This window comes from Exophiala aquamarina (assembly GCF_000709125.1).
Source record: "Exophiala aquamarina CBS 119918 chromosome Unknown aczIA-supercont1.9, whole genome shotgun sequence".
NCBI classification, from domain to species: domain Eukaryota; kingdom Fungi; phylum Ascomycota; class Eurotiomycetes; order Chaetothyriales; family Herpotrichiellaceae; genus Exophiala; species Exophiala aquamarina.
In genome coordinates this window covers 78709-102787 of record NW_013550579.1, presented here as the reverse complement: position 1 = coordinate 102787, position 24079 = coordinate 78709, and the positions used below count along the sequence as shown (strand labels likewise).

The following is a 24079-nucleotide window of genomic DNA, read 5'->3' as shown; positions in this document are numbered from 1 at the left end:
TCAAGAGCCTGACAAGACACAAGTAGAGGATCAGTCACCGGACTATAGCATGTTCGCTTTCTTCGAACCCATCGAGTGTTTTGGTGCGGTTTGATATGGGATTTAGCATGCCGGTTTCATCCCCAAGTCGGTCACGGATGATGTGACATAAGATACAGACACCTTTTCTCGTAGCGCGAGATACGTGATTGAATGCGCAAACTGAACAATCTTGGAGCGGGGGTATGCAGGTGGCAAGACTAGATTGGGTGCTCAATTACCACTTTCTGAAAGCTGATTCTTCCCTCAAATGTGTCTTTGATCGCATCTACCCCTGCCTGAGCACCCGTGACAATGTTGACCTTGGGTATCCGAAACCCATTCCCATAGTTCTCCATGGCCCATCTCACAGTCTGTTCCAGCCGTGCGTCGCACTCAGGGGCAGCTTCAGCAATGGGCAGGGGAGGTGGGAACCGGAACTCGCGCGATCTGGAAGCTAGAACCATCCTCCATTTCGGGTGTTGTGGCTGTGGTCTCGTACATGCGAATCTGATAGCCTCTGACGTCGACAGGGCTTCACACAGCGACCTTGTTCCGGGATTGCCAGGCTGACAGATAGTATCGAAAACGAACCTCAGCGGTGCACCGCTTTCTTTCAGAGCTTCGACGATCGCCTCAACGACATTTGCGTTGTGGTAATCAAAGCATAGTGTAGCACCAAGACGCTTGAGCGCTTCATGGTTGGATGCCGACGCCGTGACGAAGATTGGTCTGACGTGCATGGCTTTGGCAAGCTGGATCGCTGCGCTGCCGACTGTACTCGCCCCACCCCAGATTACCAACGCACCCGACTTGGTGCTTGGATTGAATCCAATTGCTGGAAACGGGAGCTCGAACCGGTTGAGCAAGGCATCTGCAGCTGTGCGGACCATGATGGACAACGCTGCGGCATCTGAATGGGGAACACCTTTGGACAACCGCATTGACATGGAGTCTGACTCGGCAATGACCAAGTTCTGATGAGCACCATGGTATTGAGGTCGCCCTCTGCCAGGCTCATTGGAGCCAAAGACAACATCGCCGATATTGTAGCGGGATTCTGGCCCGACAGCAACGACGGTACCGCAAAACTCATAGCCACAGACATTGTCGCCAAACCCCAAGAGCCGGGCATGTGCTATGTCCGCGGGATTGATGCCAGAGTATTCAACTTTGACGAGTGCCTGCCCTCCGAGTGGTTGGTGCTGTGCAATATTGTCTCTGACAGAGAGTTCGCCCTTTGCGTCGACGAAGATGCATTTGTTCATTCTGGACAGGATATTTAGCGAAATCTGGGCGCAGGGCGGGCGGAACCTTTGCAAGTTTTGCAGTCCAGGAGCACTGGGCCGGTCAATGGATATTGTAGGTTACATATACACGGTCAAGGCCGCAACATTGATTCCGCGACTCTGTTCGGAACAATCGCGGCCCCCTGAGCCAGCAGCACCGAGCCCCGCTTCCGTCCTTAGGTACGTACATCTGGTCCGTGCTCTATCCTTGCTTGGTGCAACAGCTGGCCATGTAAATAGATACTCGACGGCGAAGGGAAAGCTCGGCCTCCTAGGCGCATTACTGAAGGAAGCGTTCCCATCGGTGACGCACATCTTCCCAAGCGCCGGAAAGTTGTAGTGACAGTGGTGTACTCTGCTGGGTTCCGAACCGTGAAACAGCTTCACCTGGACGTGCACCCAATCGGCGGGCCGACGGAAGCTCCGATCTGGCAACGTCCGAAGTCTGAGAGAAGCATCTGTGATGCTGATGCCTCCCCAAATTCCAGGCGTGGCGGTAGTGGTTCAATCTTAATATCCAGTCCTACAGGTGGTATATAGGAGACCATCTAACCCACCGATCTGGAACTCGGCGGTTTGCAGCCCGGGAGCCTCCATTTGCACCATCGGCACCATTTACAGACGGCGATGAAGGTATCGTCAGCAAGTATACGTCCAACCACTCCAATGACAGGAGGAACAGATGCCTCGGTGGAGGCCAAACCACATCTGAGGTCGTACCTGGTCGTTCTCGTGAGTCCTTCCTGGCTCCACAGCACACAGTTGCTGACAAGCTGACCAGGCTGTTTGTATCATATACATGGCCCAGCTAATGGCCATTGTCGGCTCAGGGTTTCTTGCTCAATCCATCGCCAGCCTCTTCAATGGTTCTTCACAGGTTGTGTGGCTTGGCTCGATCGTCAACATCATATGCACCGCGCTTGCTCTTCCGTTCTCCCAAGCTGCCGATCTTCTGGGCCGCAGGTGGTTCATAGCCATTCCAACAGCATTCGGCTGTGCAGGAGGCATCATTGTCTCACGAGCCGAAAGTATGGCAACCATCATCGGCGGCTTTTGCGTGCTCGGTGTCAGCTATGGAGCCCAGCCACTCCTTCTAGCAGTGGCATCTGAAGTTCTCCCGCGGAGACACCGACCCATAGTGCAAGCGACGGCAAACGTTTGTGCGGGCGTCGGGGCTATCATAGGCCTATGCATGGGTGGTGCGCTGATAAAAGATGGAAATCTCGAGAACTTCCGCATCTACTTCTACGTCAACGCCGGGGCCTTTGCTCTGGCCAGTGCCATCTGCCTGGCCTTATACAATCCCCCACCAAGAGAAAATGGCCTCGGCTTGACTGTACAAGAAAAGGCCCGCCGTCTGGACTGGGTCGGCTACGTCGCCATGCCCATCGGGCTGGTGCTCTTCAGCATTGGCCTCTACTGGGCAGAAAACCCCCATCCATGGGGTAGCGCACAGGTGCTGGCCCCCTTGGTTGTCGGTGCCGTAATCTTGGCTTGCTGGGGGGTGTACGAGACCAGATGGCAGAAAGAAGGAATGCTACATCGGGTTCTGTTCCAACGGCGCAACTTTGGACTTGCACTGGCAGCGATCGGTGCCGAGGGATTTGTTTTCTTCATCTGCAATAATTATCTCCCTTACGAAGTGAGCGTCTTCAAACCAGGGGACATACTGGTCGTCGGCTCGCATTTCACCCTGGTGTTCGCCGTTTCTATTCCAGCAGCTCTCGTCATCTCGGCTTTGGCGTCATGGAAAAAGATCGTGCGACTGCCAATGGTTCTAGGTTTCTTCCTGTTCATGCTTTTTTGCATCTTGATGGCGACCTCCAGTCGATATACGTCCGCGAGTGCATTCTGGGGGTTCCCCGTCATCTTGGGCATGGGGTTCGGAGCATGCTTGCCTTCTCTTTTCAGCGCTGCACAGCTCGGCACGCCTCCGGAACTCATAGGTCTGGCGACCGGCCTGATGGTGGCAAGCCGCGGCGTCGGAGGCGTGCTGGCACTGGCAATCAACAACGCGATTTTCAATGCGAGATTGTCAACTCTCGGGTCGAAAATTGCGGACGCTACCCTTCCTCTGGGCTTGCCACCCGCATCCCTACCAAGTCTAATCACTGCATTGATGACGCACGATGATGCATTGCTTGAGAATGTCGAGGGGGTCACTCAACAAATCATTGTAGCCGGCGGCTCAGCAGTTCTGGGCGTGTATGAGAGGGGATTCCGAGATGTGTGGATCTGTGCAAGTTGCGTCGCTTTTGCGGCTTTGGCTGGTAAGTCAACTCTCGAGCAACCTCAAACAAAAACTCATGCTAAGTGCTTGCCAGCCGTGTCGTTCACCAATGATCCCTCGGGAGAGTTCACGAGGCACATTGATGCTACTGTTGAGATTCTTCCCGCAGAGCACATATCCGGCAAGGAGCAAAGTGTGGACACTGAGGTTTCTAACTTGGACAAGGGTCTCGAGCGTGCCCAACACCGTGATCACGTTGAGTGACGCGAATTATCTAGTCAACTACATATATCAAGTTGGATCATTGTGGTTTGGAATTCCAAGACGTGTATCTCAGTCAAATGCGTCAACCACATCCGATTTGAATAGGTGTCGTATAAAGCTTGACCGCAATTTCTACACCTTTGTCTCGTCCAACTACACACCCCTCCTAAGGAGGTCCGTACCTGGTAATATTTCAGGTGATTTACCAGTTATGTACCTTTTGCTTGAGGTCAATGGAAGCTGCAGAATGCACCCTCTCTTTGATTTCAAGTGCCTGTGACTGGCTCCCAATGTGTTGCTGGGTCAAGCTCTCCCGGCCAAATGCAAACTTCATGCGTTGGTTGGGGGCTTTCCAAGTACCCTACAAGCCTCCTCCATCAAGTCTCTAGCTTTCTTCCATGCCGGCCGCTCAGTGACCTTGTTCCACCAAAACTGAATGTTCGAGTGGGGACCAAGCGTTTCTGCCCGTCCTTTGACGCGAAGTAGCTGTGCAAACCACGGCATCGTCCATATGTCCACCAACGAGAAGGATTCTCCCGCTAGATAGGGTTGATGAGCCAATCTGTCATTCAATATATGTAGCGACTCCTCGACTGAGAGCCAGCTAGCGTCAACCACGAGAGGGTCCGGGGGGCCGAACCCAAGAAGCCTGTCACCTCATCTCAGCAAGGATTGTTACTGGTGGTATGGAGTCACTCACGGCTTCATGCAGATTTCACCGGTCACTTTCCACACGGGCGGGGTGAAATAGCATGACTCGAATGCAGCCGCTTCTTCGAATCGAGCGAACCCAGTCACGTTCCCGCAATCTGGTAGGAGCTTGCTGCCGCTCTGTTGGTGCAACAGTGCGAGATACCGACAGATGGCTCGGCTCTCTGTAGAGAATGGTGAGCAAGTCGTCCATAGCCCCACTGGTCGAATCATACCACAGATGCGGAACTCTGAACCGTCTTGCTCGATGACATCGAGGACTGGAATTTTGCCCCAGGGGTGTTTGAGCTTGTGCTCTGGCGTCTGAAACCATGGCAAGCAATCCGTTAGCGATACACTCCCATATCCCGTTTAGCGGGTCGAAGATCCCATTCACTGACCCGAGTCTTCAAATCCAGTAGCTTCACTTCTTCGTAAACCCAGCATAATTGTTTCTCGAGCAAAGTAAACGCAACCGTAATACAATAGGGTGACAAATAGTCCGCGTGCAGGACGTATCGAGTCATTATGTCGTGTCGCTGACGATAATCGGGATTGTCGATGGTGAAGCGGATCAATTAGGCTAGGTCCTCGTTGGAACTCTACTCGGCAATGCCTCATGAAGAAATATTGGAGTACTACAGTAGGGGTTTCAGGACGATATAGTCCTGTCGCTCTGCTTCGGGCTACGCGTCGAATTCCGCGCGGACGTGGCGAGCAACCTGCTATCAGAGCAGCAACCGGAAGTTCCGAAAACCACGTATTGAGGGTTTGCGCCTGAAATCAAAGTCTTCATTTGCCGCCCCGGGTGGTCAATTACACAGCAGCATATGGGGTCAACCGCCGTCGACGTGCTCTAGAACCAACGGTGTCTAAGTATAAGCCTTCCTCGTTGTCCAAGACGATGACCTTCACTGACTCGAATGCCAAGTTTCCTGAAGCTGCTCAGTAGGTTTACAGAGCGTCACCACCTGCGCAAAGCATTCTAATGCACACTGTTGGCTTGCTCCTCGGAAAATGGACGCATTCCCGGGACCCAAGTCATTCCTGTCGCCTTCGCCCATCTTGGGTCAATCTCCGACAGGGAGAAGTGAGGAGTATCGTCCAGACGCGAGTCAATAACCTCTTGAACCATTCCGTGCCCGAGATATTGGAATCGATTCGCATGAGACGGTGAGGACAGCTTCCGGTCAATCCTGTAATCTTCCCACCTTGGGGTCTTCAAGGCCTTGACCATGTGTAGCGTGATACCCGGCCACAAGGCGTTCGTCCTCCCAGCATACGGTCCCTTGTAGATTTTGTACCACGACTTGCAATCTCCTGACCAGACCATGCCCTTGACCCAGGCCTGGGCATGCTCGACCCAGTCTGCCAGAGCTTCGTCCGTGGGATCTATACCCACAATATTGTGCTCCATCTGGAGCTTCTTCGCGACTTGCACTATATACCTGGAAGATGTGTTCATTGGGTCCTCCAAAGACCCATTGGCTGTTGTCCAGTATGGCCCGCTGCCGCAGAACATGTTAGGGAAGCCAGGCACAGCAATTCCCATGTAGTTGTCTTGTTTTTCAGCAAAAATGTCCGCCAAACTCACACGGTCCCTTCCGTACACCTCGAACGGAGGTATAAAGTCAACGTTGAAGCCTTGAGTTATGGTCAGCCCAGCGGTCATGATCATTGATTTCGGAAGAAGAAAGGTGTCGAAGAGCGTACCCGTGGCGCAAACAATAATATCAGCATTTCGCTCCGCCCCATCCTCGTCGAGGATGCCGTTCTGAGTTAGACTATTGACTGACTTGAAGATGACTTTGGCATTGGGTTGCTGAACAGCATGGATAAAATAATCGGCAGGAGTGATTCGTCGACATCCTGGAGCGAAGTCCGGGGTGAATCCTATCGATCTGCAGTTAGAACATGCAAGTACAGATCGCTGAGTGTGAAGCCGGATACTACCTTTTAGAAGCTCGGGATCGTGGATCTTTTTTTTCATTTGGTCATGGAAAAATGCGATAGCCTTCTTCTGAGCATCACTCCCATGGAAAAGGGCAGGAAAGAGGCTGTTGAGCTTTCGTTCGATTTCTTTGGCGTGATTGACGAGCTTCGCCGGGTCTCTCTTGAACTGGTCGCGTTGTTCTGGGGAATCTACAGCGTGAACGATAGGTCAGGGGTACCCACTTTGCAGGGATTGGTCAGCTTACATTCTGGACTAAACCCGTCGCCTGCCAATCCGGGAGCAAACCAAATAGGTGTCCGAGAGAAGACCAAGATTTCTTCCGCATGAGACTGTAAGACCTGTTCATAAATATTCTCCAGCAGAATCCCAAAGACTAACCTGCAACTGTGGAACAACTTGCACTGCCGATGCGCCACTGCCGATGACCGCCACGGTCTTGCCCTTGCAAGCTGCTGGTACTACGGCGGAATCCCACATTGCCGTATGCAGGAGCTAGCGGGAAGTCAGAATCTATAAACCCAAAATCAGTCGGGAATTGACGGTTACCTTTCCTGAAAAGCGTTCTAATCCCTCCACATTGGGCCACTGATACTTGTGTTGAGTACCAGAATTGTTAACCAAAATCTCGGCTTCTTGGGTGAACTCGATACAATTCCCGTCCCTCTGACGCTCGTGCATGGTGACGCGCCAGAAGCCGTCTGGGATCCACTCAGCCTTGATGACTTCTGTGTTGAATCGCATGTATTTCTTCAAGTCAAATGTGTCACATACTTTCTCGAGGTATGCTCGAATATGTTCGCCCCTAATTTCAGTTGTTAGTAAGTCGGCCAAACCAAAGATCCACCTCGCGTGGCTCACGAGCTTAAAAATCTGGGCCATTCTGGATTTGGTGCCCAGCTGTACTGGTAGACATGTGAGGGGATATCGCAAGCAATGCCAGGGTATTGGTTGTGATTCCAAACACCCCCCAATCTAGAACTCTTTTCAACCAGCGTAAGATCAAAGTTTTCACAAAGGGTGGAGAAATAGTATGCCAAATTGATGCTAAATAGCCCTGCCCCGACGTTTAGGATTCGGATTTTCCGGTTCGCTGTTACTGTTAGCAAGGCGAGAAATGGTTAAAGCTCTGGGGGAGCTACATGGATCAGCCAACAACGAAGTTGAAATTTTGTAGTCAGACTTGTAATTCTTATAATACTGGCTTTCTTGAACGGATTCTGAGATACGTTTGGCAATTAGCTCCGAGTCAGTCGGCCGTGACAGTAACACTCCTGCCGAGTTCGGGTTGACAATGTCCCCATCGGACTTCTTGGAAGAGTGCAGCTCATTCGAGACGGCTGGGGAGGAAGAGGCAGAAGCATCGTGTAACATAGTCATATTGCCAGCGAACGCGGCTACTTGCTCTTTAGGCTAATGGGTACGCGAGTCCCAAACACTTCCAAGTTGTCTGAAGCCAGCCTCTGGAGGATTTTTGTATTCGCGGGAGACCTCTCTTTAGTGGGGGTGTCGATCCTCAGTTTAGTCGGCTATTGTCATAAATGGCCGATTGCAGTGGTTCCGGACATATCTTTCCGCAAATTGAGTAGGAGATGACACTGTACGTATCCCCGTGGCGATCTACAATGAAACATGCCGCTGCAATCGAGATTCCGGAACTCACGAGAACAGCGGTGGGCAGACCTCGGAGGTTCCGAGCCTCTGGGCGGCATTTGTCCGCTGCCGGCCGGTACGCCACTGTCCCGCAACAGCTTTTCGACAAACCTCAAGGCCTATAGTAGTGTATGTGTAATTTTGTAGAAGTAGAGACTGGGTAACACTTGAGATCCGGTTTTGCTACTCACAGACAGCTGGCCGACAATGGCGCCCTATATTTCGCCCGAATGGCTCACACTTGAAAAGGAGATGGGGGAACGGCCACTATTGTCTGGTAGCTTCGAGACATACCAGAGAAACGCAAAGTTGATTGAGGAATATATTGCTGCTCATTTGCCAGCTAGAAACGACGATCGTTTGATAGTTGGTGAGCTCACCTCTCCTCTAAGTCGGTGTATTGTCTCACTGTGGCCTTCAAGAAGATAGGAAGACCAACACCGATATAACAGTCCGCGTCTATACTCCTATAAACGTCAATGAACAGCTGCCGATCGGCATCTATTGTCATGAAGGTGGGTTTTGTGAAGGAACCCTTGAGACAGGGGATCCATTGTGTAGGAGCGTTGCAGAGGACCTCCCATGTATCATCATTTCTTTGGATTACCGGAAGGCCCCCAAGGTTCCAATCCAGACTGTCTTTCAAGATGCATTGGACGGGTTTATTTGGGTATTACCGCCCACGGACCAATTACCACTTTTCGCTGACATACTGCTCTGAGACGTACGAACATGCAGCAAGCTTGGGTGGAGATCAAAACAAGATCTTCATGTTCGGTTGCTCTGCTGGTGGCTCGTTATCACTAGGTACAGCTCACAAGCTCATCGAGCTTGGTCGGAAAGGGCAGCTGAAAGCCGTCCTAAACCTGGCTGGCGGAACCGTCCATCCGGACAATGTGCCGGAGAAGCTTCGATCACTGTACCGTGCCATGGACGAAAATGCTGAGGGGGTACCAATAATCGATAGAGATGCGGCACAAATTATCAATAGTGAGTCCATTCGCGGGTTCAAAAACGACATCTGACGTGATAGTAGATGTTGCCGGCCTCAACGCGGCTGCAAACGACCCGTGGATATTTCCCGTGCTTTCCAGGCACTTAGCAGACTTCCCCTCTACGTATCTCGCATCTTGCGGCGCCGATCCTTTAAGAGATGACAACGTGGTATTGGAGTCGCTGTTGAAGAAGGAAGGGGTTACCGTATCTTCGGACATGTACCCAGGGATGCCTCATCTTTTTTGGAATTTTCCTACTCTGGAAAGCTCCAAGTTGTTTGTCCAAAATCTTGTGGGTCAAATAAGGTCGCTGCTCGACTGACATGAAATGGCTGTCTGTCCAGCTGTGAATGATCAAACGAATGAAACCAAGGCTATGTGAGAAACTAAGTGAGGAAGAGGAATGCCACCTCAGTGGGATTCGTTTTCTCTACTTTGGGATGGCCTTTAGTTTCTAGCATGAACAAGATAAGGGAACTACGTATGTATGTAGGAACGCGGCCGCCCCTTGCCTGCCTATCAAACCAGGAATTATCGGAAAACCTTCCATTTTGAGCCGGTCTTGGCATAGACGTCCGTCCCCCTTGCGTTTCTCGTTTCTCGTTTCTCGATCGTCTGTCCAGTGTTGGGCGTTCTTCCTCATACGCGCACCTTACAGGTAAAGGCCACTTGTTTGTCTTTGGAGCAGACCATTGCCGTTCCTCCTATATGTGACAACCTGTGGCTCAAGAGCAAACGGCATATGTTCGCAGCCTGCTCTCCGACTACTTGCACGACACCCTACTATCTTTGATATATGAGTAGACCTCTGCTGTCTCAATTACCTACATCATGCTGTAGCTGACCACCAGGCCATTGTTGTTTTCCTACTGTCTTTGCTAATCCGTCATGTCTGCGTGCAGTGTCGAGGAGAAGTCTCCGTCGTTTTCCACATTAGACAAAAATGATCCCGTTGTCAACAGTGACGACAGTGACACCAAAACCCCAGGCCGGTCCGGGGCTCAGACCCAAGATGAAGAGGACGGAGAAATCAGCGACCATGATCCACCCCGCTCAAGGTCCCGTAGCCACCCTGTGCAAGACCAAAAACATCAGACAGATCGCCCACCACTACCGAAAGAGGCACCGCCGGGACAAGCGCAACCTGGGGACGATGGCTGGGATGCGCTGTGGGATGATCAAGCGCAGGCCTTCTATTTCTTCAATCGATTCACCAACATTTCTCAATGGGAGAATCCTCGGATACCAACAGCAGCGCAGTCTGCCCCAGCCTGGGTAAAGCGGCCAGGCAACCCAGATTCTGGCCCCACAAAGCGAGCAGGCGGCTATGACCCTTCAATCCATGGCGACTATGATCCCAATGCCGACTATGCCAAAGTCTACGAGACAGAGAGCTCCGACGGCACAGTAGCAGGTATAGCTGCGGCCACAAATTCAGTTGGGTCAGAAGCATATGCGGCAACCGCAAGCTTCAACCGCTTCACGGGCAAATGGCAACGAGGTGATGTCAATCCCGAAAATTTCAGCGACGAGCAGAAAAGCCGGCGGCAGATGAACGCCTTTTTCGATGTGGATGCCGCTGCCAATAGCCATGATGGGCGAAGTCTTCGGGCAGAACGCGCGAACAAGAAACTGAGCAAGGCGGAGTTGAAGGCTTTCAAGGACAAGCGGAGGGAGAAGAAGGAGGAGAAACGGAGGGCGTGGCTGAGGGACTGACATTGATACACCCAAAAACGACGATGCATGATGGCTCTATGATGATGTTGTATAACTTAGACGGATGGTAAACCGAGCATCCTTGTTAGTTGTAGTACTCCCATACACGCAGGATACTTGGTACTTTGGATGGTGGGCGAGCACACAACCGAGGGCGAAAGGTGAAGGCGAATGACATGGAAATTGACACTTTGGCAAAAATCATCCGTTCCCACTCCCATTCAAGCTCCCATTTCCACTCCGACTCCTTCTCGCTGTCCCTTTTGCCCTCCAACGTATTCCAACTTCGCCATGATACACTCATGTTCACCGAAGTCTTCGCGGTGGGCTGCATCGCGTGGTTCGTCTTCATAGCCTGCGTTTGTGCAATTGGAGACCTCTTTCTGTAGGTTTCCCCTCCATCAAAACCCACCACCTCCCGAAAGGCTACAACAGCTCCTGACCTGATTTCCAGCTTTCGTTACTACCGGCAGAACCCTCCACGTGCCGCCATTCTCTCCAAACCCAAGGCAGCAATTCCTCATGTCACGGTGATACGTCCTTGCAAGGGTCGAGAACCCTATCTCTACGAATGTCTCGCTTCCACCTTCTACCAAGACTACCCTAGAGACAAGATCACTGTTCATTTTTGTATATCTTCTCGCTCTGATGCGGCATATCCTGTCTTACAGAAGATTGCTCGAGACTACGGCGATCATCATGACTGCCAGGTTTTCATTGAAGAGGACGATGACCTGGAACCAGCGCAGAGCGATTCACGGGCGCAATTGGGGCCCAATCCTAAGATCAGGAATATGAGTAGAGCCTATCGCGAGGCAAAAGGCGATCTGATCTGGATCATCGATTGTAATATCTGGGTGGGAGAAGGCGTGGGTGGACGGATGGTTGACAAACTCTGTGGAATTTCTTCCCAAGGACGCACCGCCACGCCTTACAAGCTCGTCCACAACCTCCCCATTTCCGTTGACGTCGACGCATATTCGAGTGTCGAACCAACAGCTTCAACTACGGCCTCCTACGATGACACTTCCACCACTCCGCTTCTCAAGCCGAGGCCCTCCAGTCGACTCAGCAACATCACCCAATACGGAGGCCGATTGGAAGAACTGTTTCTTTCGTCCTCACACGCCAAGATGTACGTCGCTATCAACACAGTAGCTGTGGCCCCGTGCATTGTAGGGAAGTGCAACATGTTCCGAAAGTCCCATCTGGATTACCTTACATCACGATTGGCGGCCGCCGAAGCCAGAGCCCAGGACCTTGCAAGCAACCTAGATTCTACGAATGTTCAGGCGAGAACTGGGATTGACTACTTCTCCCAGAATATCTGCGAAGATCACCTCATCGGCGACTTGTTGTGGAAGTCACCGCTTCCACCGATATTCTCCTCGAAAATGCGCAACCATGGCCTCGTATATGGCGACCTTGCTATTCAGCCTGTGGCTGGCATGACGGTGGATAGCTACATCGCGCGGCGAGTGCGATGGCTCCGCGTGCGCAAGTTCACTGTACCTGTTGCGACACTTGTGGAACCAGGCACCGAGAGTTTTCTCTGCAGCCTCTTCGGTGCATGGGGTGCTACGACCAGCAATTACACGCGCGATACGTTTGGAAACAGCTGGGGCTGGTTGGCCTTTTGGTGGGTCGTGGCCGTTACCGTCTGGGCAAGCGTTGACTGGACTGTGTATTTACTGCTTCATTCCGGCAAGACGGTGGAAGTGGGTTCTTCCGATAACCGTAACAACGGCGTAAACATCAGAGTTCCTGAATTCGCGAAACCTCTCGATCCCAACAGGTTCTCCCGCCGGCCATTCACAACGTGGTTGGTGTCCTGGCTGGGTCGCGAAGCACTGGCCTTTCCCGTATGGACGTGGGCCATCTGGGGCGGCGTGACAGTCACGTGGCGCGACAGGCGCTTTTGGGTTGGTATGGACATGAAAGTGCACGAGATACGCGACACGGAAGGAACGACGCCACAACAGATGAACGGCCACGTCCCACCACGTCGCGACACAGGAAGGGAAAGTGATGTATTCACGACATCAGGAGACTCGACGGCAAATGGGGCCGCCACCATGAACGGCCAGAAAAAGAAAAGAAGGACACATTAGCTGAGCACCAGGACTGTTGTGTCGTTGACCCCGCGAAGCCATGACCCTTCCTTGGTCGAAAGACACCTTCTGGGCGTAGAAATGTTCTTCGAGAACCACAACCACAACGACGAATTCATTCTACCAAGAACAAAAGCCATCGACTCTCAAGTTCCAAGCAAAACCCGGCTTGTACTATGCATAGGCGAAGCAGCAGCCGAAGTGACTCGTGTTAACAATCACTCTGCTCGTTACCTCGTAGACATGTAGACAGATCAAGACCACCTGCACCAACTTGAATAAATGATGACTGCATTCCTCGACTTTATCGCAACACAACAGCGCCGTAAGGCTGGGCTCCGGATGGGAGATCCCGGCACACAACGTCGGCGCTGGGTATTCTAACTAGTTAACTTGTAGTGTCGATGAGGCACTCCGTTTTCGGGTACGAAATGGGAACGATCTCTCTGCTTCTTTTAGGTAAAGTCAATACTGATCCAATTGACTTCTGGTATCCTACCAAGACATGGGCAATCCGAGTACGAAGGGATATCTTGGCAGGAAAATGCGGCCAAGCACACCAGAGTACGGAAACGTGCGCAGCCTAGCAGGCCTCACGGGCCATGGTGGGAGGCATGTGGATGGGATTGGGACTGGGCATACTACTCGTATGTATCCGTAGTTGTACATACACTGCCTCCGGTTAGGCACATTGTTAGGTATGCATCTACATACCTCGTACGACTAACTAACTCCATAGTAAGGCATCAAGTTCCTTCCCACGTGAACGCGCCAAGACACGCGCGCACACACGAACACGCACATGACCGTTGCCCATTGTATGTGCTTGTGCTCGAAGAACGCCTTGCCACCAGTGCTTTGCTGGCTCAGTGTTCTCGTGTTTCCTGCGGCGCCAACCAACGTCCAGGAATGCCGGGACAGCCCAGTCGCGCGCACAAAGGAGAACGTCAACGAATCTCTCTGTTTCCCAAGATCTAGGCAGACAGGCTTGGAATCTAGACTGGTTGGTAAACAGGGTGTGCGAAGAACACTTACATCCGCCCCTGCGTCTGAGATGGATTGAAATTGGCCTTCCAAGCGCGATGGCACTGGGGGTCGCCGTCTTCCTTCTCTCCTCGGTTGATATCCCAATTTACACTATTATTCCCCGGGATTGATTTCTCTGATATACATTTTCGTAGGTCTGCATTGTATTTGCAGTTGACACAAGCCCTTAGACGACGCTCTAGCCGTGCTGAAGCCTCCCAAGCAGATCCTTCTCAATCTAGCACTGTGCTAGCTATGTCTGGTTTTGGTGATTGCACTGCAATGATTTCCTCGCCACAGGAAGGTACCGTTGCATTCCAGAACAACTATTCTCACGATATCTCGTCCCAGCAGCAGCACACAACACCTGCGCTCGATCCAAATGCAGTAAGTGGGCCAGCGTCGTCTGAAGATGAGTCCGAAAATCATTATCCAGTCAAGACATTTGTCTTCCGACGCAAGGCTCTCAGAAGTAATATGCAAATCTTCGACGTCGGAAGTCAGGTCGAAACGCCATCGTATTTCGCAGCCGTCAGGGAATGGAAACTTAACACTCCTGATGTGACGCTGCACGCTGGAACAGATGCCACCGCTGACATTCTAGGCGTGGCTCATTTCCGCTTTTCACGACACATCATGCTCGGCCTAGGGAATCCCTCAAGAGATGCTTCTAGTGTGGTGTGGGAGAAGATGCAGAGGCAGACCTTCTTCAAGAACAAGTGGACCTTTGAATTCACCGATCCTAATGCCTGCGATATGCCAATACCGTCAATCAACGCCCCCGCTAGAAGACACTTCATATGGCAACGAACCAATAACAGTACCCTAGGTGTGAAAGGAGTGGGTAAGTTGTCGATAAGGAATGTCCGATTGGTCGACCAGGACAGTGGAGACGTCGTCGCTGTGTTTCTGGCTGACAATCTCACGAGCCTCAAGAGGAAAGGCGAGCTGAGAATATTTCAGAAGCTCAGCACTGAGCTGGAGAGGATCATCATCTTGGGCTGTGCCAGTATTGCCGAGAAGATGCACAGAGACTAAGGACCGAGTGCTTGAGACCTAGGCTCTCACGTACACTCCCATCTCTTCATCTCGAATTATGCTCATAGCATTGATCGTTGACTACGGACTTTGACCAGTCTCGCTAGCTGGAGGAAGGATCGTTTGGATGTGAATAACCACCGAGCGTCACCAGCGGCCTTCAGGTACTATGGGAGGAGCAATTTATTCTGCGCGGCTTCACCAATCCCTGGAAGCCGTGAAGCTGTATAATACGTAGAAGAGGCTATTTATTGGGTTAGCTATCGTGAATGGTCCCCTGGTTTCCAACTCACCCATCTCATATCAGCTTCAGTGTGGCAGCAGTCGTCAGTGATTGATACAGAGCCCATGTAATCTGGTGTGCCTCTTGCAGGAACTATGTGGTACTCCATAATAGTTATCCGTCCTCTTTTCGTTGACACCCTCAACCTTGCACCAATGGTGATGGACTTGTTTCTGCAAATGACTCTTCACTTTCCATGACGGTTTTGACGATAGTATAAGCAATGCAGCTATTCCAATGACTCATGAAGAAGAGTGGTGCATTATACCCCTTGTCTTTGGAGAAACGCTCTACTTTGATCTGACTGTTCATTACAAGGCTGTTGCTTCCGAGAAAACTCCGGAGCTGTGCGAATATAATATGAAAGTCTGATGCCGCCCGCCCATAAGTCTTATCGTTGTCTGGTAGTAAGCATCGAAGAAGGAAAACTGTCATGCGATAGTGAGACAGTAGTATTCAGTGCTAGTCTTTCAGCCTAGAGTCATCGTTCGACAGCCATGCTTTCCAACGCTTAACTGGCGTTGCCCAGTCGTTGACGTACTTTTGAATAACAAATGCCTTTTGCAACAGACAGTGTTGCTGCCCAAATCGAGAAGAAGGACCCAGTACAGACCCTGTTCTCTGGCTTGTGTGAGATCTTGGAAAGTGTGGATCATCTCAGGGGAAACGTGTGTGGTCTCTTCTGTGCTATTCTTTTCTGCGTCCACCTCCTCTTCCAGGCTATAGTAGTCTGCTTTCGCGATGAGACCTTGCATGATCGGTTCAATTTGATCGGACACTTCGACAGAAAGCGCAAGGTTCATTTTCCTGTGTTCGATGATGATTCTCTGGTCAGGTTTGAGATGTAGGAGCCCAACCGCAGACGTATCCATCAAGAACTCACAACGGGCGAAGAGAATGCACACGATGAGGATGATTTCGACAGGGAGATGGACCTGGTCACCTGGCTTGAATTGATCTCGGAGATCTCTTTGGTATAGTTGGAGGTGCTACCAGTGCTTGCCATGGTGTAGGTCTACTAAGCTCGTTTCATATATGCAGACTGCCCAGGAGCGGCGAGGCTGGTCTGTAGAATATTTGACCATGGCCTTGTCAGCTAGGAAGGAATCCATGAACTCACCAAAGTAGTTTGTAATGCGAGGGCCAGTATATTCGATGAAGAATTGAACGGGTCTGGTAACGTCGGCATCGTCCTGGAACAAGTGGGTGGGATAGGCGTAGAAGATAGCGCAAGCAAATGACATATCCTGGTGTGAGTTGCCAGCAGTCGGATCAAAAATCCAGGTTCTAGATTGCGTATAGCCTTCGCAGATCCTGCCAGCTTTGGCACATCGTATGCATCTTGGATGCGTCTCGTCACCTGTGGAGAAGGACCAGACTGAAGTTAGTCAAACATGAACGAGACCGGGGAGTAATGGAAATGAAGGTGCCACGGCAACGCACACTGCCCACCGAGATGTCAATGGGCCGTCTTAGTCGCTCGTATTCAATAAACAAGCCAAAGTTAACGAGAAAAGTAATGGTGGAAGAGACATAAATTTGACCCTTCGTTGTCTGCAACAGGAGCAGATGATCAGCAAATGTATTGGAAGATTTCCTCAAGCATAAGTGATAGGAGAAGGACGTGCGCCCGTCTCCGATATCTCCTGGTGCGCAGTCGCACTTACCTACGCGTAATACAGCCAGTCCTTACTTTGTTGTGAATCCTTTTCAATCGGATAGTCAATAGTTCTCTATTCTAGCCACGAGCGACGACCTTCAAACGTTCATCGGGTTCTCGACTTTCTCTACTGTCGTCTGAATTGACCGACTGCGAACCCGAGACACTTGACCGTTCGGCTTTCAGCGATGACAACAGCTCGAGCAACTGGGACCATCTCGCAGATGGAAACTGACTCGCTTATCAGAACTCCTTATCCTTATGTCGAGACAGATTGCAGAGTAAGGGCGACGATCAAGTCAAGACGCAGGAGGTCGTGCGTCCCTTTAAGACTGAGAATTGAGCACCTGGGGCAATTAATGAATCGGTCAATGGTAATCTGGCCCAGTCCCAAGAGGTTGAGTGAAATGCGTCCGAACCTGGGAAGGCTTCATTAATGGTCAAATACTCGATCCTACGATCTATTAGGCCCGCTTCGAAATATTCAGACTCAATTAGAGCCACAGAGTCTGGAAGTGCCAAAGACCCGTGTATAACCGGAGACATGTTGTTCAATCTGCAACAGAGGATCACAAGCTCGATGCCACGAACAAGCGAGTAGATCCATAGACCGCCTGGGACAGATGAAGTCATGTTAGTTGCAATGGTGAGTTGACCGGCCATACGATGGCAAGACATCTCGCGGCCCAGGACTCGCGGCTCAGGAGCCAGAGTCAATGATCAGTGTCGAGGTCATTCAGTCGAACCTGCAGACGGCTGGAAGCCAAGGATAGCAGGCTTCAAAGAAAGTAAGTCGAGCCTCCCTGCGGCGGTGGGCTTCAAATCAGCTCCGGGAGTGGGTGGGTGGTAACTTGCTTCTTGCAGTGACCTGTTCAATTGGTAGTTCGGGTTGGAGTTGGTAAGAGTTAGTAGCATCACCTCGCGCGTGCGGTACGCGTCAATCTTCGTTGATAGGGAAGGCGCAATGACCAGTTCACTATAGACTATGTAGAGGCAACATGGCGCTCGCAACAACACCATCATCACCACCCTCCAGATTATGCTTGGGATCCAATTGACATAATGGTAAATGAGTCTGCTAAGCGTCCCGACTAAGATCTCTCGCAACCCTTTGCCAGGGTATGCAGCCTCAGGGCTGAATGCAGCGACCTGTTGGAACTTGGGTGCCTGCTAGTAACTAGTCCCATTCAAAAGGACCGACCCTGAGGTTGTGTAAGTTATTACATAGTGACCGCTTTCCATTCTACCTCTCGTCCGTCCCTGAGGTCACATTCCATCGACGCGACATTGATCTTCTCTCGACTATCTTCCCTACGGGCCATTTCTGAAAAAACTGTGTAGACCTTATAACATCCCTGTTGTCGGGCTCAGATCTAGCTGTCTGATTTCGAGGGCAACACGAGACCTGGCACTCGATGAGAGAAAAGATCTGGTATAGGTAAGGGAGTTTCAGTACAGCAGCGCAAAACTCAATAACCGCCTGCCTACATAAGGCCGTTGGCAGGTATGCAAGCACAATGCCACTGAATGCTCTCTCACTCCTGCAGCTCGGCTTGTCTTAGTACTGAGGACCGAGTACAGACTCTCAGTCTACACAGACCACCACAGCCACACCAGTCCTTTCAGGTATTCCACAATCTCTTCACCCCCCAGCTTGCTCTCACCATACAATCGATCGACAAAGGTGATGGGAACTTCTTCTACCTTCATCCCCATGGCCTTGGCCCGCACCATCATTTCCATCTGGAAGGTGTACCCCTTAGACTGCGTCTTCTCGATCACTTTCACCAGGGCCTCCTTTTTGTACAGCCGGAACGAGCCCGTCAGGTCGCTGACGCCAGGATTCAGCAGGAAATCCGCCAAGATGTTTGCACCACAGCTCGTGAGTTTCCGTTTGGCATCCCAGCCATACACCCCTCCAATTAAGCCTGGCCGACTCCTGTATCTTGTGCCCGTGACAATATCAGAGTTGCTCTGCTTCTGGACCCTGATGAACTCCGGGATGAACTTGGGATGGTGTGAAAAGTCCGCGTCCATGATGATCACGTAGTTTCCTGTCACGAACTGCAGCCCATGAACGTAGGCAGTTCCCAGGCCGAGTTTGCCTGCACGGGGCTTGAGAACGATGTGATCGGCGCCGAAGGATTTCTGCAGCTCTTTCGCTCGTTCGAGGGTGCCGTCTGGGGACGCATCGTCCACGACGATGACTTCCCAATCGATCTTTCTGGATTGGCGGGACGCCAGAGTTAGAAGAGGGTTTTTGGCTATGCATTGAGGGAATCAGAGAAGCTCACTCCCTTGTGAAGACATCAGACAGCATCTGCACCAGGACTGGTAGATTTTGCCGCTCGTTATAGGTGGGCAGGATCACTGAGTATTTATCGCCTTTAGGGGCCATGTTGGCGACTTGCGGTCGCGATTGCGGTTGCGGTTGCGGTCGTAGTCGTGGGTATGGGTGTGGATGTGGATAGGTGCAGGTATGAGTGCAGGACTGGAAGTGGCCGATGTTTGGTGCTTGTGGTGGCTGTTGAGCGTCGCACTCACAAAGTCGTCAATCTGGCCATTTTGCAATGTTGCGACACAATGGCTGCGCGGTGAATTACTCGTAATTAATTTGAATGCATCCCCGTATTGGGGCCGAGTGGTCCTGCTCCAGCTTTTTAACTTAGGGGGCTCTGGGCCAAAGCACAGTTATGATTTATCTGCGACCTTATCCTTAGTTAAGGCCGGGCTTTGAACCAAGCAGCCCTAGTGGGTGCCTAGAAGCGGTTAACAAGGTAATTAGCAGGTGCTTTGCACTCCATACTCGGTTCTAGCATCCACTAGGAGACCAGTAGCTTACCGCCATGTACGAACGATAGGGCCGCTTCTTATTAAACTATTCTACTAACTATCGTATTAACAGCAGGTGAAAGTCCCCATTGCCGTAACAAGCGGTATGTTCATCCTCACAAATCACGGAATCGACATCAAAATGCCACTCTAAATTGATGTCAGTAATTGCTGTTCTACCCTTCAACCCCCTGAGATTTGGTTAGAAGCAGGCGTTTTCCCCCGCCTTAAGATAGCGTTCCCACAATGGCTACCCAAGGTCACTCTCGAAAACCCTCCAGCCGGGCAGCTCTTCCACGCCGAACCACCAGAGGCCCATTAGACGCAATTGAGGATCCATTGTCCATTTCAGGTTCACCGTCTTTGACTCCTTCGGCCTCTATACAGGCAACATTGCCAAAAAGGTCCCAAGATGAAGCCAGTCAGCATCTTAGCAACGCGTCACCAACTGGGCCGCTGCACACTTTGCCTAATCAATCGGCACCTTCGTCCAAACCACAGCAGGAAATAGTGGAAGAGCCAGTGACCGAGGAGAGGGATCTGTCTTTTTTGCTGGATGCATCTATTTACCACCCCCTCTCCCAGCTTGAAGTCCCAGGCCCATTCCGGAAGCCTTTTCTACCTCCGCCAACCAGCGAGACCCCAATTGCACGCTCACTCGACCAGCTTGACAATCTCCTGTCACAATGTGAATTCCTGCGAGCCGCCCACTTTGCAGGTATGATCTTGACATCAGGTACGGTCAGGCCTACAGATACAAGGACTGTATTCAGGCTACTGGCGATACGCTACTCCTGTCTTGAGCTAACAGGCAATCTATTGTTTGCTGCACAAGAGGCTAAAGCCTTGGAAGATTTGAGCTCTGCTTTCTACTATGATGATCTCAATCCGCAAGGGGGAGCCGATAATGATAACGATCCAATTCGCAAAGTCCCAAGGCACATTATGCCTTTCTCCTTGCGATTGCAAAGCTTACGATTGCAGAGCATAGGCTTTTCAGATTCTCGACGAGGTGTTTCAACCCTCTATGATACAGCTTCAGAATGTAGGGAGAATATTACCTCTCCAGCTACAACTCTGGAGCAGCGGAAATTATGGGCAGCCCGTCTGCAAGAGGTAGCAATTCGCGTGGTCAATGCACTGGTGGAAATCGGCGACCTGGACTGTGCCATCCGAACTCTCAAGACAATGAAGCCCACTAAACCCGAGGATGCACCAACTTGGGAGGCTCGGATGATTTTGCTCCTTGTCAAAATGGGGGATGTCGCAAAAGCGGGTCAAATTATAAAGGCCTCCAACTTGCAACATACCGATCGAGTTGCTCTCGAGGCCTTGCTTGCCATAGCACAGGGACAATACCAAGATGCTGAGGCACTGCTCAAGCCGGGACCAAACATTGAAACTTCATTGCAAGCTCTGGTCAAACAAAACCTCGCTGTGGCTTATCTTTACAATGGAGAAGTCCAGAAAGCAAAGGAAATACTAGAGGATTTGGTGCAAGATGGCCACTCTTTCCAGACTCTTACGATCAACCTTGCAACAATATATGATCTCAGCTCAGACAGATCCCGCGAATTGAAGGCGTCCCTGGTTTCCCGAATTGCGTCGGATGGCAACTCCAATAAAGCACGAGCCTTTACTAATGCTGATTTCAAACTCTAAGCAAGACACTGTCCATCAGATGCAAACCGCTCCCAGGGTACCATGGCGGTAATCAAATGCATTTAATAATCCTTTGAGGTGCGAAATTGCGGCCAGCACGATGAGGATGTGGAATATCTGGTGTGAGCTTCCAACAGTATCGAATCTCCCAGGATACAAGGCTTCTGGCACCCGTGCCTAATGCACTCAGTTATCTGACTACGTGATTAAATAAGAGAACACTCACCGCATATAGCATGGCACCCATGATGTATAAGAAGCCCTGCAGAACTAACCAAGACAGGCCAATCTGTTTCTGCAGCTGAGAAAGCCCAAATATTCGTAGGCCATCGAGCACCGGAATAACCGCAGACACCCCCATGCCGATGAACATGAATGCCCGAAATGGCCTCCATGCAGGAGTTCTAAACCGAGACAAAACCGAGGTCGCAGTGCAGGCGATTCCAAGTGCACAAATCTGGCAGGGAGGGTTACTCAGGATGACTCAAAAACTCTCAAGGGCTGCTTATGGTATTACCATGGACCAATACGTCCACTGTCGTTCACTATGACACCAAAATCCATAATACACGCTGGGAATGAAGGACCCAGCGATGAGGATTGAAATACCGGCATAGTCTAGTTGGTTCCAAAATTTCGCAACTCGGGGAGAATGGTTCGAGACCGTATGATAGGAGGCACTTAGCCCTAAGCAGCAGGCAACACCAAGGAAGAAACAGCCCATGGCTATCAAATCGGGCAGTGATGCCTGTTCGTAGCGAGGCCGCAAGACGTTGAACAGGACGGCTGCGATAGGTAGACTGAAGATCGCCGGGACCAGATGGGACCAGATGTTGATACTTTCATTATGCCAATGCATAATGCTCTGCACGGACCTGCTGTAGCTGTACGAGGCCTGCCTATACTGTCCGTGTATATGCTGGTTGTCTTGCATCCAATGCGGCAGGTCATTCCAGTGGACGAGCGAGTGCCATAGATCAGGGAGGTCATTCTCTGCTGTAGCGGCCTTTGGCGAGTTGACCACATGGTCTAGAGTTTCGTCTTTGGACATTTTGGTATATTGTATAGAACCACAAGCCGTCTCGGATCTCTGGTATCTGGGCAGTAGAGGTATATAGCGAAGTATCTGCTATAGTGGAAGATTTAAAATCTCAAGGCAATATCAGAATGTTGGGCATGATTCCCCACATAGCCACGGCCAGGGGGTATGAGGTAATTAGACCACTATGTAGTAGCGCTCACGGCACGGGCCGCCCCTTGCCAAGTTGCAAGAACTCATCGATTGCACCTGCCACAAGATGAGTGCCACATCGCTCTTTCCATCATCACGTATCACATCTTGCCTCGGTACTCCGTACTCACATCATCTTGTGTCCCGACACACCTTTTCCGACAAACCACTTTGCTCTAGTCATGGCCATAAGTCAGAAAATAAGTGCTGTATTGACGGCTTTGCGCTAAAGAAACAGTTGCGGTTCGAGCATCATTGCAATCATGGCAAGCGGCCCTCTTGGTAGGGGCTCACTCAGCCGAAAGTCTTCAGCCCCGTGGGATAGACTAAGGCCAGTCAAACAAGATCCCTTGGAAAGCATGGGGTTTGTATCTAAGGGTGACCATAGGTATTCACCGTGCGAGTAATTGAGCGACCCCTCTAACTCTCACCGTGACAGACTGCTTGACCTTAAAACCCAAGAGAGCTTCTACAATAAGATTGTCGCTCGGTATATGCAATTTTGCACGAATTATTCCAAGGATCTCGACGCCGCCTTCGCATCGCTTTCTTTGGAGGGGGGTCTTTCAACATTGTTGCATTCAGCCGCAAACCCTCTAGTTCGATCTTGTCCGAAACCATCACTGACCACGACACTTGACCCACAACCTGCGATGGCGGGCCAACAATCCGGTTCTTTGGCACCACCGCCATCTTCGGAACTATCTATCATTTTAGTGGCGCTCCGAAAGCTAAGGGAGGGGCTCTTAGCAAGCTCTTCGACCGCACCGTCGCCGGTTTTTTCCCAAAGAGTCCATGTCTTCAATATTCGAGTAGCAGTCCTGGCCCGCCATCCACCATCATATCATCCTTCGCTTTTGCATCTCCTTTTTGTGCTCCACACCCCAAGCAATCCTCTTCCTCGGTCTGAGCTAGTCGAGATGACAACCTACCTCATCCTTGATATGGCTACTCGGCAGAGTGACTTGTGCAATGCGTACGCTTTGCGATATAACAGCCGCATCAAATTTGGCTACGAAAACTTAAACACGGACAAGTTGCTAAGATCCATTGTCACGGGCGATTGGATCTCCTTCTGGAGAGTCAGGCGGAAGGTTGATGGGTATATCCGCAGCATTTTGTTTTGGCACCTGGAACCTCAGCGTAGGTTGTCGTTGAAAGCAATTGGACGCTCGTATCTCACGAGTGATATCAAGTGGATCCTCGAGAGTGCGACAGGAGGCGAGATGGGCTGGGAGGAGCTGGTCAGGTCAGAAGATGTTGGGTGGCTTCGAGAAGGAGAAAAGGCAGTGATCCGAAAACCGAAAGCTCGCTAACAGAATTGCGCAAGGGTGGACGGAGATAAGCGATCTCGCCTGGTGGTTTCTGTAATTCTTTGACACTTTGAACCCTGTTTCAGCAGACATGACATGCAGACAATGGTTGCCAGG

At 51.1% G+C, this 24079-nt stretch overlaps 12 protein-coding genes across 12 annotated transcripts; 7 read left to right on the top strand and 5 right to left on the bottom strand.

Annotated features, from left to right (window-relative positions):
- Positions 1-239: 239 nt before the first annotated feature.
- A1O9_09024 (uncharacterized protein) lies at positions 240-1286 on the bottom strand (the record flags this gene model as incomplete). The annotated part of the gene is made up of 1 exon (XM_013401718.1): positions 240-1286. The coding sequence occupies one exon, from the start codon at positions 1284-1286 to the stop codon at positions 240-242; it is 1047 nt and encodes a 348-aa protein (XP_013257172.1).
- Positions 1287-2106: 820 nt separating this feature from the next.
- Positions 2107-3801, top strand: A1O9_09023 (uncharacterized protein; the record flags this gene model as incomplete). The annotated part of the gene is made up of 2 exons (XM_013401717.1): positions 2107-3577; positions 3632-3801. 2 exons carry the CDS (start codon positions 2107-2109, stop codon positions 3799-3801), a joined length of 1641 nt encoding a protein of 546 aa, XP_013257171.1.
- Positions 3802-4131: 330 nt separating this feature from the next.
- Positions 4132-5018, bottom strand: A1O9_09022 (uncharacterized protein; the record flags this gene model as incomplete). Its single annotated transcript, XM_013401716.1, has 4 exons — positions 4132-4450; positions 4502-4676; positions 4728-4815; positions 4893-5018. The coding sequence occupies 4 exons, from the start codon at positions 5016-5018 to the stop codon at positions 4132-4134; spliced, it is 708 nt and encodes a 235-aa protein (XP_013257170.1).
- Positions 5019-5476: 458 nt separating this feature from the next.
- On the bottom strand, positions 5477-7822 carry A1O9_09021 (uncharacterized protein; the record flags this gene model as incomplete). The annotated part of the gene is made up of 6 exons (XM_013401715.1): positions 5477-6633; positions 6690-6774; positions 6824-6937; positions 6992-7247; positions 7304-7541; positions 7585-7822. The coding sequence occupies 6 exons, from the start codon at positions 7820-7822 to the stop codon at positions 5477-5479; spliced, it is 2088 nt and encodes a 695-aa protein (XP_013257169.1).
- A 480-nt stretch (positions 7823-8302) lies between these two features.
- Positions 8303-9412, top strand: A1O9_09020 (uncharacterized protein; the record flags this gene model as incomplete). The annotated part of the gene is made up of 4 exons (XM_013401714.1): positions 8303-8453; positions 8518-8765; positions 8818-9085; positions 9132-9412. The coding sequence occupies 4 exons, from the start codon at positions 8303-8305 to the stop codon at positions 9410-9412; spliced, it is 948 nt and encodes a 315-aa protein (XP_013257168.1).
- Positions 9413-9978: 566 nt separating this feature from the next.
- On the top strand, positions 9979-10806 carry A1O9_09019 (uncharacterized protein; the record flags this gene model as incomplete). Its single annotated transcript, XM_013401713.1, has 1 exon — positions 9979-10806. One exon carries the CDS (start codon positions 9979-9981, stop codon positions 10804-10806), a length of 828 nt encoding a protein of 275 aa, XP_013257167.1.
- A 302-nt stretch (positions 10807-11108) lies between these two features.
- On the top strand, positions 11109-12917 carry A1O9_09018 (uncharacterized protein; the record flags this gene model as incomplete). Its single annotated transcript, XM_013401712.1, has 2 exons — positions 11109-11191; positions 11261-12917. 2 exons carry the CDS (start codon positions 11109-11111, stop codon positions 12915-12917), a joined length of 1740 nt encoding a protein of 579 aa, XP_013257166.1.
- A 1281-nt stretch (positions 12918-14198) lies between these two features.
- Positions 14199-14981, top strand: A1O9_09017 (uncharacterized protein; the record flags this gene model as incomplete). Its single annotated transcript, XM_013401711.1, has 1 exon — positions 14199-14981. One exon carries the CDS (start codon positions 14199-14201, stop codon positions 14979-14981), a length of 783 nt encoding a protein of 260 aa, XP_013257165.1.
- A 3533-nt stretch (positions 14982-18514) lies between these two features.
- On the bottom strand, positions 18515-19322 carry A1O9_09016 (dolichol-phosphate mannosyltransferase; the record flags this gene model as incomplete). The annotated part of the gene is made up of 2 exons (XM_013401710.1): positions 18515-19148; positions 19219-19322. The coding sequence occupies 2 exons, from the start codon at positions 19320-19322 to the stop codon at positions 18515-18517; spliced, it is 738 nt and encodes a 245-aa protein (XP_013257164.1).
- A 680-nt stretch (positions 19323-20002) lies between these two features.
- On the top strand, positions 20003-21418 carry A1O9_09015 (uncharacterized protein; the record flags this gene model as incomplete). Its single annotated transcript, XM_013401709.1, has 1 exon — positions 20003-21418. One exon carries the CDS (start codon positions 20003-20005, stop codon positions 21416-21418), a length of 1416 nt encoding a protein of 471 aa, XP_013257163.1.
- A 505-nt stretch (positions 21419-21923) lies between these two features.
- A1O9_09014 (uncharacterized protein) lies at positions 21924-22469 on the bottom strand (the record flags this gene model as incomplete). Its single annotated transcript, XM_013401708.1, has 1 exon — positions 21924-22469. One exon carries the CDS (start codon positions 22467-22469, stop codon positions 21924-21926), a length of 546 nt encoding a protein of 181 aa, XP_013257162.1.
- A 443-nt stretch (positions 22470-22912) lies between these two features.
- A1O9_09013 (uncharacterized protein) lies at positions 22913-23965 on the top strand (the record flags this gene model as incomplete). Its single annotated transcript, XM_013401707.1, has 2 exons — positions 22913-23037; positions 23089-23965. 2 exons carry the CDS (start codon positions 22913-22915, stop codon positions 23963-23965), a joined length of 1002 nt encoding a protein of 333 aa, XP_013257161.1.
- Between the last annotated feature and the right edge of the window lie 114 nt (positions 23966-24079).